Genomic DNA, 12,741 nt, shown 5'->3' with positions numbered 1-12,741 from the left:
TCAACATTCTTCCTAGGGATTCTTCAGAGATCTTTCTGGATCATCATCCCTTTTTCCAGGACCCATTGCTGGCTTTACCTATGCAGCCCTCTGTGGGTGCCCTCTCAGGTTTACTCTCCAAAAATCCCACTGATTGGTGACATTTTCAGTGATCCTTCCATGTGGACTCTTCATGGACTGTTGTAGTGCGTTTTTATATTTTGTAATACTTTGAAGTAGTTTTGTTTTGTATTCCCATATTTTTCCCAAATGGTTTATCCCAGACTGTATTCCCCTCCCTTTACCTGTGTTATCCCTCTCCCAGGATGAGATCATCCCCAAACCCCCGCCCTGGCTCTCTGTCAATCACTCAGCATCCCATCCCTCCATCCAGAAGTTTCGGTCCAAGTCGTCGAGTGATTAGCCAGAGGCTAGGGGTCAGCCCCCCAAGCCTTGCCCCATACGCTGTCCAATATGTCTATCCCCCAATACCCATCCCTTAGAGTTACTTATTGGTTGGTAAAATGTTATCTACTTTTGGTTTCCACCTCCCTTTAAATGTGACCTTGGCACATCTCCCGGGGCTCTCGGCAGGAGGCCCCTGAGGTGCAGGAGCTCCTTTGGGATCCTAATAAAGCCTTGGATTAACCCCTGCTAAGAGTCAGCCCTTTCTCTTCCACCGATGTCTCTGGTGTCTCTTGTGCTGCAAAGGCGCCCAGCCCAGGTGCCCTCAGTACCCTCGGGGCACAGAGAGTGTCTCCCCGCTGTCGGCCGTGTTGGGGCTGCTCCCCCCGGTGTCTGCCGACTCGGGACTGGCCCAGGGTTCCTGAGAGGCTCGCAGAGATACAGAGACAATGGACCCTCTAGTCCACTACTTGCCTGTCTCGAGTGGACACTATTGGGTACTTGTCGCGGTCAGGGAATCTTGGACGCTCAATATGAGTGTTTAGCAAGCTTCATTTATTGAAGAGAGCATCAGACTTTTATGCACAACAAGTAATAAGCTCATACATATTCTGCAAGCTAAGCAATCTATTGGCTATACTACAAGATCAGCTCTTCCTCATACCTTAGGGGTTACCTCTTTCTTTTCTCATGTCTCTCTCACTACTTGTTATTGTACCACAGCTATGCTCAAGGACACAGTGTTTTGCTGGTGCAGGGACCCAGATTAGCTGCCTCCTCCCTATTCTTGGTCCAGAACGTGGCCCGTCACGTAGCCATTCTTCCACAATTCCCCTGTTTTCTTTTTGCACAAGCAATGTTTGATTAAATGCAGCAGATATCATCCTTTGCACCATATTTTGTAAGCATATGCAAAAGCAAGGCAAAACTAATACTACCAACAAAGCTATAATGCCTACTATAATGCCAGCCTTAACAATAGAGCGTAGCCATGATCCCAGGCCTAAAGATTTGAGCCATCCATCAATATCAAAGCCCTATTCTACCTGTAGGTTTCCGGTTAACCTCTGCAACTCAGAGAGCTGGGAGTGGATGGACTGCGAATGGTGAGAAAGGTTCATGCAACACATGCCTTCAAATTCTTCACAACCATGGCCTTGTGCAAGCAAAAGAAAATCAATTGCAGCTCTATTTTGAAGCGTTGCATTGCAAATAGAATCAACATCATCAAAAGGCTAGAAAGCGCCACAGAAGTGGCATTGGTTTGCTTCGCAAGCCAGCATCCCAACTTATTTAGGGTGGCATGGGTGCCTGCTGCTGCCACCCCTGGAGCCAGAAAGGATGCCGCAATCATGGCCCCTGGGGACCAAAATTTTTTGGTGACCAACATCATCTTTGCAGTTAGCAGTAAATGCATGGGCCATTCTTTTACTTCGACGATGGCGGTAGCTCATGTTTAGTATCATGGAAGTGTTGAGTATAAGTAGAGACAGCTGTCCAATTGTACATGGCCCCCCTCGCAGCATAGATGGGATACCAGGCCAGGTGTGGTCTCCACATATTAAAATGTAACCTGCTGGCAATTGAATGGGGTAATTTGATGAGATTGATACTTTCTTTGTGGTATAATTGCACCAGGCTGTTGCATTTCGGTAGACAGCCATGCTGGAGGTTACAATAGTGGAATGGTTCTTGGCTGGCATCCGGCTTATATGGTTAAAATTGAGGCATGCATCTGCCATCACTGAGCCTAACAGTTCCAGTTCTTGGGGTTCCTGCAATGCTATGGAAAAATGGGAAACCCATTGGTCCCAGTTATCTACACCTGCCCTAGCATCATTGGTCCTGCAGGTGGGTGTACTTGAAGGGCATGGCCAAGGATCCGCTGGTAGCCCAACCAAGCAGGTTGTAAATGGATTACCTGGAGAAGACAAGGACAAACAAATGGCCTCTTGATTTATCAGGTTTGCGAGAGTGACCCAAATATTGGTCTTAGGTTGAGTTGGGGCCATATGGGGAATTCCTAGCCCTCCTCCTCCTGTTGCGCCTTCTACGTGGCTCGTTGTCTCTACTAGGAGGAGGGAGAATACTAAGGCGATGACATAGCTCTTCCATCTGCCTTGGCTGAACCATCCAATGTCCTGGCAGGTCAACATGTTTACCACAGATTTCCTGCAGGATGCTTGTCTTTGTTTGGCTCTTAATTCTGCTAACTTGCCACTGTACTTCCCACTTTAACCTAGCAATCTCCCTTTGCTCCCAACTCTCATATAGGGATAACCCCTGGATTCCAGGTAATCCGGTTTCCTCCTGTAATGCAGCAAGTACTGTTTTCCTTCTCCACTCACGATCACACTCAACACACCACAATCCTGTCAGCACACTCTGACGCACCCAGAGATCTCTTTCACAGCCACCACAGAAAATCTTTATCCAAGGGCAAAAACGCTTGTCCCCACAGCTTGTACAAATAGCGTACGCAAGGCCACAAGGTGCTAGAATAGGCAAGGTAGCAATCAGCTGTGCCAGCTGGTCAAGAGTCCTCCAGTTGAGTAATCGAGGGTCAATCAGCTGTCTCGCTGGCCAGAGAAGTGGGTCGATTGCCAGGTGGAGGCGGAGCAACCACCTCTTCTCCTCATTGGCTGCTGGATCCAGGATGGCCGATGGCAAGTTTGGTCCACTGGCTCGGGACCCAGATGTTGCCTGTTGGGGTAAGCACACAAAGGTAATCCCTGCCCACAAAGACCACTTCTGCAGGCCCGTTCCACTGTCCTGTCTTGGGGTCTCTGTAAAAGACCCACATGGATGGTTGTTTGTGCTTTTCTGTAGGGCCAACTTGATTCCTAATTAGAGGAGGTTCTTGGTGGTCGCCAAACACACACAAATGATTCATTACAAACAGGGTCTTATTAACCCTTTCGCGTGGGTGCACTATGCTCTGGAATTTCTCAAGATACCTCTTCACAGTTCCATTAGCTTGTTCCACCATTGCCTGACCTGTAGGGGAATGATTTATGCCAGTTACGTGCGTTATATCCCATGTTTGCATGAATTGCACAACTGTCTTGCTTTTGTAGGCAGGCCCATTGTCAGTTTGATACAACGAGGCACCCCTATAACAGCGAAGCAACTTGTAAGGTGCCGTTTTACGTCCCTTGACTTTTCACCAGGCTGAGGGGTAGCCCAAATCATGTGGCTGTGTCAATGGTAACATGCAGGCATTTTAACCAATCTAATGCAGGCACATGCGTGACACCCATCTGCCACACTTCATTGGCCTTCAACCCCCTCGGATTCACTCCTGCTCCAAGCCCTAAACCTTGATTATGATGGCTGCATATAGGACAGGCCTTTACAATGGCCCTAGCCTCTTCCAGGGAAAGACCATATGCTCAGTGGAGACCCCGAGCATTCTGGAGGAATATTGCATGAGTCTCTCTAGCTTGGCAATGAGGCGAAAATGGGGCTTCTTATGTCACAATCACTAGACGATCTGCCCTCGCATTGCCCTCTCCAAGTCCTTGGTCCCATTGATGACTGCGAATGTGCAAAACAGCATAGCCGGCAGTCCTTTGCCGTGTGGCCCGCTGGAGCTGCATCAGGAGCTCTCCTATCGGTTTGTTGTTTGCGCCCCTAATACTTGCGTCCTCAATGCAATTTGCTACCCCTGCCACATACAATGTAACAATATTCAAGGGTTTGTGCAACCAATGTGACAGGGCCCATACTACTGCCAACAGCTCAAGGGTCTGCAGGGAATCATTTTGCTCTGCCTGCAGATTTGATGATGCCATCCGTCAATGTCTCTCCAAGTGGTGGCGGCTGTTCGAGACTGCTTCCCAGCATCTGTAAACACCGTAACAGCATTCAGCAGTGGTTGATCAGCCCGTTTCGGAATAGTTATCCAGCCCTGATTTGCCATCCATGCTAATAAAGGTGATTTTAAAGGCTCAATGCGAATTGCAGCTCCATCTTCTATCAATGCAGTCTGGAGGGCTGTGGAGTTGAGCAAATACCACTTTAGGTCTTCTTCATGCATAGAAATGTGAATTTCACCTGGTCGCTCTCCTGTAATTTGCAGAATTAGGAGTCTGCCCTTCTTAATCAGCTCCGCCAATATCCGTACTTTTTCCTGCACCATTCTTCGGGGCTGTAGGGTGAGGGGCAATCCACTCTAACACGATCTGTTTGGCTGCCTGCTTCTCCCCCATTTTCTTTTTGTGCTGCATGATTGCCCTTAATAGGAGCCTGTCTCCTGCCAGGACGGTAAGATTCAATGGAAGGCCCTCCTGGTGGCGATGAGTAACGTGATGGGCAACCATGGAGGTAATGTCCTGCAGTACTCTTCTTTCTCGTGAAGTTAAGGATAGTTTAGCCGCAGGGTCCATAGCCTTTAGAAGAGGTCGCAGCTCTTCAAGATATTTGTTGGGAATGCCAATCACCAGGAGAAGCCATTGCAGATCTCCTAATAGTCGCTGAGCATCATGGAGTGTTTGAAGAGCAATCATAATAGTGAGTTTTTGAGGCTGAATATGTTGGTCAGTGATTTTCCACCCTAGGTATTTCCAAGGGCTCATTTCCTGCACCTTTTCTGTAGCAATCACCAGGCCTTGCTGTTGGAGCTGTTGAGACAATTTTTGCTTTTGCTCTGGAGAGAACAGTGATGATTGAGCAAAAAGAATGTCATCCATATAATGGTAAATTATAACTTTGGGCCACGCCTTTTGAATTGGCTGCAAGGCTGCATCAACATACAGTTTGCAAAGAGTGGGCGAGCAACGCATGCCCTGTGGGAGTACCATCCACTCATATCTCTGGGCAGGCCCTTCTCGATTCAGCGCAGGCAGGATAAAAGCAAAGCGCTGCTTATCTTGCCTCATGCAAGGCGATGGTGAAGAAACAGTCTTTTAGATCAATAATGAGGAGGGATCTTCCTTCAGGGAGCATTGCAGGATTAGGCAGTCCGGGCTGCAGGGCTCCCATACTATGCATCTGATCATTGACGGCGCGTAGATCATGCAGGAGCCGATATTTGCCAGATTTCTTTTTGATCACAAAAATAGGAGTATTCCAAGGACTAACAGATAACCAGAGATGTCCTTGGTCAAACTGCTCCTGTATCAGCTTGTGTGCCTGAATGAGACTTTCCCCTTTTAAAGGCCCAACCGGCTCAACCCACACTGGGTCCTCTGTTTTCCATCAGAGTGGGATCGGGAAAGTCCATGCAACGGCCATCCTATAAAGGGAGATCTGTGGTGAGGACCATTCCCAACTGTGCCAACACATCGTGGCCCAGCAAGGCGTGGACACCCTCAGGGATTGTCACCTGTACAGTTTCTGTAATACCTCAGGGAGCAGTATTACAGAAACTGTACAGGTGACGGTCTTTCCCTTTATAATAATTTTCAGCAGAGGGGATTTCTGTGCAAGCATGAGTCCTCCTACTCTTGTGACTGTGGCATTTGCCGCAAGAGTGGGCCACTGGGGTGGCCATTTCTGCGACCCTATGATGCTGACGTCTGCACCGGTGTCTAGGAGTGCAACCAGGGTGATGGTTTGACCCTGATACTGGATGTCAATATTTTTTTTAGGACAATGCTTTAAGTCCACTGTTAACAATGCCATTGTTCCTGTGGAACCAAAACTACCTTCACCACGTTGCTACTTGCCAAGTGGTACAGTCCCTCTGGTTAATTGAGGCAAGGGGATTAATTGAGCAATTCACGATCCGGCTGGAATAAAAAATGGTGGGAATAGTGTTTGTGCCATTATTTGTATTTCACCTGTATAATCAGCATCAATTAGTCCAACAAGAATAGTAAGTCCCGACATGCTGGCAGAGGAGCGTCCAATCAACAAGCTCCCACGGTTTGTCCGCTGGCTGTAACAGGGCCCTTAATCCCCGTTGGGATTCGCTGCAGTTTGCAGTCTATTAAGGTGCAGTCTATTGAGGTTGCCAGGTCCGAACCAAGGCTTCCGCTAGTTGCGGGGCAGATGGAGGAGGCGCTTGTGCTGGGAAGGCGCTTGGGCTCTGGGCCGCCACTTGTGTCAGAGTGGGGCAACCCCTCCCACTGGGCTTCCCGTTTCCCAAGACGTGCTGGCAGGCTGACTCATTGTGTGTGTTGGACTTGCAGCGCCAGCACCACACAGCTTCCATTGTACAATCCCGTCGCATACGGCCAGCAGTTCCGCAGCGGAAGCATCGGAATTGCGATGGTCCTTTTCTTTGAAGCCGATTTACCGACGCTTGCAAGGTGGCAAGGGCAGCCAACACCTGACTCTGCGTCACCTGCGCCTGCTCCCTGAAACTACTTCCCAAATCTCTTACTGCTTCCACTAACATAGCCTGCAGCCCCACCGGCACCTGAGCCATTCGTTCTAAAGCCTCCTCAACAGTCCAGGAACCAGGGAGTGTGACAAGTATACCATAGTGGTGGGATTGCAATTCTGTAGGGCACATTGCTTTAGTAGTGCTCCGTGCATATATTCAGGGACCCCTGCTGTCTGAATAGCATTCGCCACTCTGTCAATAAACAACCCAAATGGCTCTTCTCTTCCCAGTTTAATTCCCATGTATGAGGGAATACCCCCTGGGGATTTCACCCTGTCAAGCCCCACCCGGGCTAATCTCATAGCCTCCCTCAGTTTCTCAGGCCCAATTAGTGCTTGCACTTGTCCTTAGGTATGCCCCTATCCCCATAAGTTCCTCTAAAGTAACTCCATATAGTGGATCTCTGTGGCTGTCTCTGGGTAGCCACAGACTCTTGGCACACAGCCTGCCAGTGAGCATTAAACAACAACTGTTGATGCTGGGTAAGCACTAGCCTCATGAGGCTTTTAATATCCGATGCCAACCGTCTGTTTCCTCCCCACAAATAATTGAGCATCTGATGAGTTGGTTCTCCGTGGATACCACACTCACAGTGGCACGGAGCTGTGCTAGCCACTTCCAATCTAAGGTAGTGATAGTTGCTTGCAAGCCTCCAGCAGGATTTGGTGCGTAAACCACCAGACAAGCCACCTCAAGCAAGGCATCAGCAGCCGGTCGCCTGCAACTATCGCCTCTCCTGCAATCTCTCGCCATGCCTCATGCCTTTCATTAGCAATTCGCACCACCTTGGGGTCAAGCATTTCCTTTGTTCTTTCCCCACCGTCCACTCCAGCCGCAGGGGGGGGGCAATCCCTCGCTGCCAGAGGAGGCACAGAAGGAGTGGCTCGGGCGGTTGCTGCGGAGGCTGTCCCCACTGGCAGATACACTGTGGTAGTTGCTGGGGGCAGAGGATAAGAGGTCATAGACGCTGAGGCCCTGCTATTCTCACTAGGAACAGGCATTCCCAATCTGGCAGAGGCTGCCTAAGCAGCCTTCTGCTCTGCCTGGTACTGTTTTAGTGCATTAGCAACTATCTGCCAAGTTTTAGACAACTTTTTTGCAGTTTTACACTCATCTAACACAACTTCCCACAACTTATCCCCAAACCTACGCCACTCTAACTCCTCAAAAACCTGACTGGGATCTGCAAAGCACCCTTTTGCAACTCCATATGCAATCAATCCCAGGAGTCCTTTTCCCAGGTCGATACCCTATAATCCCCGCTTTTGTAAAAAGCATTTAAAAAGGTCATACGCTGCTTGTCTCTCCATTACCTTCTAATTTAGTTGTCAGCACTGTTGCAGCCCTTGCAAGACATTGGCGGCGCTTAGTCGGCCGAGACCCTTCTCTGAGGTCGCTCGGGGCACGGAACCCACTCTTTCGCTGGCCGAGACCCTTCTCGAAGGTCGCTCGGGGACGCGGAGCCTGCTCTTTTGCCTCCCGTGCTGCATCGGGACTGACACAGAATACTGCACCGGACCGTAGCTCACAGGTTCAAGCCCTCTGTAGGGTCTCTGTTCGGGCGCCATTTGTTGCGGTGAGGGAAACTTGGATGCTCAATATGAGTGTTTAGCAAGCTTCATTTATTGAAGAGAGCATCAGACTTTTATGCACAACAAGTAATAAGCTCATACATATTCTGCAAGCTAAGCAATCTATTGGTTATACTACAAGGTCAGCTCTTCCTCATACCTTGGGGTTTACATCTTTCTTTTCTCATGTCTCTCTCACTACTTGTTATTGTACCACAGCTATGCTCAAGGACACAGTGTTTTGCTGGTGCAGGGACCCAGATTAGCTGCATCCTCCCTATTCTTGGTCCAGAACGTGGTCCCTGTCATGTAGCCATTCTTCCACAGGTACTCAACCAATTGCCCAGTACTGGCTGCCACCAAAGGGAACTGATCACCAAAGCTGGCTGAGGGGTGCCTCGGGCTCCCACTCACTGCCATGAGATGAGGACCCTGGATGAGTGCTCATTTTCTTAGGAAAATTAATCCCTGATGCCAGAGGTTTTTGTCCCAAAAAGAGACAGAGGAGTCCTGTAACTTTATTGGAATAAGTGGAGAGGCCATGGGCCATTTTCCATGGGCTCTTTCAAGTGGTTGAGGGATGTAGCCCCCTTTTTATCCAAGTTTCCCACTGCATCACCCTCTTCTTTGCCCCATTGTCTGAGGTAATCAGACAGTACAGACTTCCCGAATCACCTACTCTGTGCCCCACTCTAATATGCACTCTCCTTTTTGCTATATAAAAGAAAGAAAAAGAAACTTCCTAATTCTATGAAGTCTCTGTTCTCTTGCTCTGGCTTCAGGAATTTAACACAGCTTTGGCTGACCAACAGTCTGTGTTGATTAGTAACAGTTTCTATAACTAAGAATTTCTCCTATTACTTCACTAGCCATAAGTGGAATAAAAATGGGCATAATGAATCCTCGTCATAATGAACTTTGGAGCTCAAGAAAAAAGAGAGAGAAAATAAGATCAAGGCCATTTAATGCAGAAAAGGAGTATTTCTTCCTGGGACATGGGGAGTTAGACCTTAGCATGGGGAACAAACAAAGCAAAGGTGGGAGGAGAAGAACCAAAGGAGACAGAATAGGAGAAGAGAACAAAGAGCAAGAGGCACAATCAGTTTGGATTTTTTCCCTAATCTCATAGGGGAAAGGTTCTTTGCCGATGTTAAGGATGAAGAATAGTCTTAAATTAGTTATGTGGGTTTTTGGAGGTTTCTCTCTGTTCCTTGTGATATGTGGCAACATCTGTAGTGCAGATGGCATTGACAGAATATGTGGCTTACTTGGGCCAATGCTACTGGGGTAGATTTCTTTTGTTTATTCTTAACCATGCCAGGAAAACCATTCCAGACATGTTTAATTGGTATCCCAATAAGTAACTTTACTGGTTTTGCAGAATGGGTAGGAGTTGAAGGAAAACCATAGATGGAAGCAAATAAACCAAACGTGAAGGATTGCTAGTGTAACATAGCCAGTGGTGTTACAAAATTGGACATATGCTAAAGGTTGGGGATAAAGACAAACGGCGAGGGCATCCAAGCAAGTATAATAACACAATCACAGAATGAAAGTGGACTAGAGACCCAAGAATTAGATTTGTTAGGATCAGTACCTGGAAATTATTGCCTGTTTTTCAACCACTTTTTAAACCCACAATCAACTTATATGAGCATTGTCCTAATCCCATGACCCAAAAATAATAGTGTCATCCTCAATCCCAATTCTCCATGGTATCAGAAAGTGACCAAATATTACATGACCAAATATTGCCACAATTGGACTTATCCTGGAAGTGCTGGTGCAAATGTGACTGTAAGGAAGCTTCCACCAAGTGTCTTTTGAATCTGTGGGGATAGGGCAAGACCCATAATTCCAAGTAATTTGTTTGGTGGTCCTTGTTACTGAGGAAAAATAACCATGTTTGCTGCTAGCATGCATGAAATGCTGAATCAGACTATTTGGAGGGCAAGACATAGCAAGAGAACTGAAAAAAGAAACACAAGCTTAAGACTGGATTGTGACAATCGTGTAGAGTTTTGGGGCACTCCAGCACAAATCATTCCTTACTCCAGGTGTTGCCGCTGCTCAAGCTTTGGCTATGCTTAATAAGTTGGGATGCTGGATGGTCAAACAACGAAAGGTAAGGTCAGCTATTTTAAATCAGATGCTCACTGACGTAGATAGTATTAGACATGGCACACTGCAAAATAGAGCTGTTATAGATTTGTTATTGTTAGCAGATGGGAAGGAGTGTGAGGATTTTGAAGGAATGAGTTGTATGAACCTCTCTGACCATTCTGCATCCATTCACAGGAAACTCAAACAATGACAAGATAACATGAAGAAATTGAGTGGGAATGAATGGGGTTTGCATGACCGGTTTGAGGGATGGGGAAGAACTGGATGGTTGAAAGATATCATAAAGGGAGCTTTGTTATTACTAGGAGTCATTATTATATTGCTTTGTGTTATTCGATGCATCACAAAACTGGAGAGTCTCTTGGAAGAAAATACGGTGGAAAGGGTCTGGCTGGTGCAAGAAGAAGAAGAAGAAGGGGGAATTTTAGCAATGTATCTGAACCATTTAGACTACAGGGTGCACCAGCCATCCTGCTTGGAACTGTTCTTATCAGAATTTTCTCAGGGCCCTCTGGAATTCATCAAAGTTACTAAGACATAAGCCGTGCTAAAATAAGAAAGAGAAGCTGAGAAACCAAATTCCAAGATCACAAGAACTGGATAACGGAGGGCAGCAAAGCACCTGGACTGTAACCAAACACATCTTCTGAGAGGTGCACACAGAAAGCGTGGACATAAAAAAGGCACCAATAAGAAATGCGGGCCTAGCGTGTGCAGAGAGTTAGAATGTATAAGTGCATCATGTCAACAATCAACGGCTTCTGCTTAATTCTCTTGCTCCGTGGTCCAGGAGTCCTGAATTTACCACAAGGGATACTTACTAAAAGGGCTCCGATTTTAATGATAGAGTTACTGTCTAGAGGATGATTAATGGGAATAGTTCTTTCAAATTCTTCCCTTGCTGACATCTCTAAGGTTTATCTTTTCCTGATTGTACTGGTGGCTATACATTGGGTATGAATAGAAGGGAATGAGGTTTAGGGATATGTTGCAAGGAAATAGATTGGTAGCTCTGCTTCCATTTCCATTGTCCAAGAAGAATTCTGATTATTTTTGGACCTTTCATAGACTTCTGACTAGATTAGCATTTGTCTTTGATTGACCCCATAAATTTTAGGCTACTAGGCTTGACCAATGAATGGAAAGGGGAAAGTCACAGAGCTTAGGTGGCTCCCTTTTCAGCAACTTCTCAGTAGTAGGGAGATTTCCGTCCTCAAGTTTGTTACTTCAGCTAGCAAATTATGCTCTTTCCAAAAGAAGGTGAGAAGTTTGCTTCCCTAAATGGTCCAATTATTCTTCCTATCTGTGCCTTTTTTGTATTACTGGATTTTGTATTACTGGACTTTGTTACAAAAAGTTGGATTAAATTGCATGCATCCGCTCTTGGGGGAAACAGTATTTAGCCAATAACATCTAGGCTTTTATCAACCTGAGAGTGTCTGAACAGTCCGGACGCTTTAAACAGTAATTCCTGCTAGTTCCAATTCAATTTTTAGGCTCGACAAACTGAATGGTAAAACTGCACCAGAAGGGAGGGACATTGAGTTGGACTTTCTCCTTTTTTAGAGACAAGCTAATGAAAAAGTTTCACCAGAATCAGAGCAGGCTGTATAGCAAGAAAGTGTCATGAAAAGAGGCCAATCCTATCCCCTTAGTATTGCTAGTTGTGATTGGACATGAATGAAATATGTCAACTCTGTGTTCCTGTGTATCACATCAGTAACAGCTACTTCAGCTGCTGTAGTTCTCTCCTAAAGCTAAGAACAGAATCCAAAGAATTGTGATTCCATGGTCACAATTCACCCTGTGATGCTGACAGGTGAAAAAAGAGTGGAAAGTGCATTTGTAAATTAACTTGAATGGCCTACCTAAATCAGCAGCCACTGATTTCCTGAAGGCTTCAACAGGTCAGTTGCCCATGTTTTTCTTGGGATTCTTTTAATCTTTGGTCATGTTTTTCTTGGGATTCTTTTAACCTTTCCCCATTAATTCAGTGTCTGCTCTCAATCCTTTGCTGACATTTCAAGTATCTCGACAAGCTGGAAATTTGTTGTCTTTTTATTGATCATGTCATAATTCCCTTCAAAGGGTTGTTTGCCTCAAGTCTCATTTTTGCTGGTTTTCTGCTAGTTCACTGTCAGATGGCAACAGGTGTTTTGTAAAAGCAAGTACACAATCCTATAGCTTGCTTTTCTTTTGATTTGGCCTGTCTAGAAAATGGAACGACTGAACATCTCTGACAGGATTTTCTCTTCCCATTATGTTTCACTGGAAGGGCAGATGCAAATCGTCTACCTAAACTCTTGGCACGGACGAAACTAGTGGTTTGCT

The 12,741-nt window shown here is 46.5% G+C and overlaps 1 protein-coding gene across 1 annotated transcript in view; it reads right to left on the bottom strand.

The window, feature by feature from the left end:
- Positions 1-918: 918 nt before the first annotated feature.
- Positions 919-12,741, bottom strand: part of LOC118698803 (uncharacterized) — a 36,464-nt gene continuing 24,641 nt past the window's right edge. Inside the window, exon 4 of the mRNA XM_036402344.1 lies at positions 919-3,087. Within this exon, the coding sequence (XP_036258237.1) occupies positions 2,377-3,087 (711 nt within the window). The 3' untranslated portion in view covers positions 919-2,376. The remainder of the gene's footprint in view (positions 3,088-12,741) is intronic.

The sequence above is a fragment of the Molothrus ater genome, chromosome 14 (genome assembly GCF_012460135.2).
Source record: "Molothrus ater isolate BHLD 08-10-18 breed brown headed cowbird chromosome 14, BPBGC_Mater_1.1, whole genome shotgun sequence".
Taxonomy (NCBI): domain Eukaryota; kingdom Metazoa; phylum Chordata; class Aves; order Passeriformes; family Icteridae; genus Molothrus; species Molothrus ater.
This window is presented reverse-complemented; position numbering and strand designations above follow the sequence as displayed.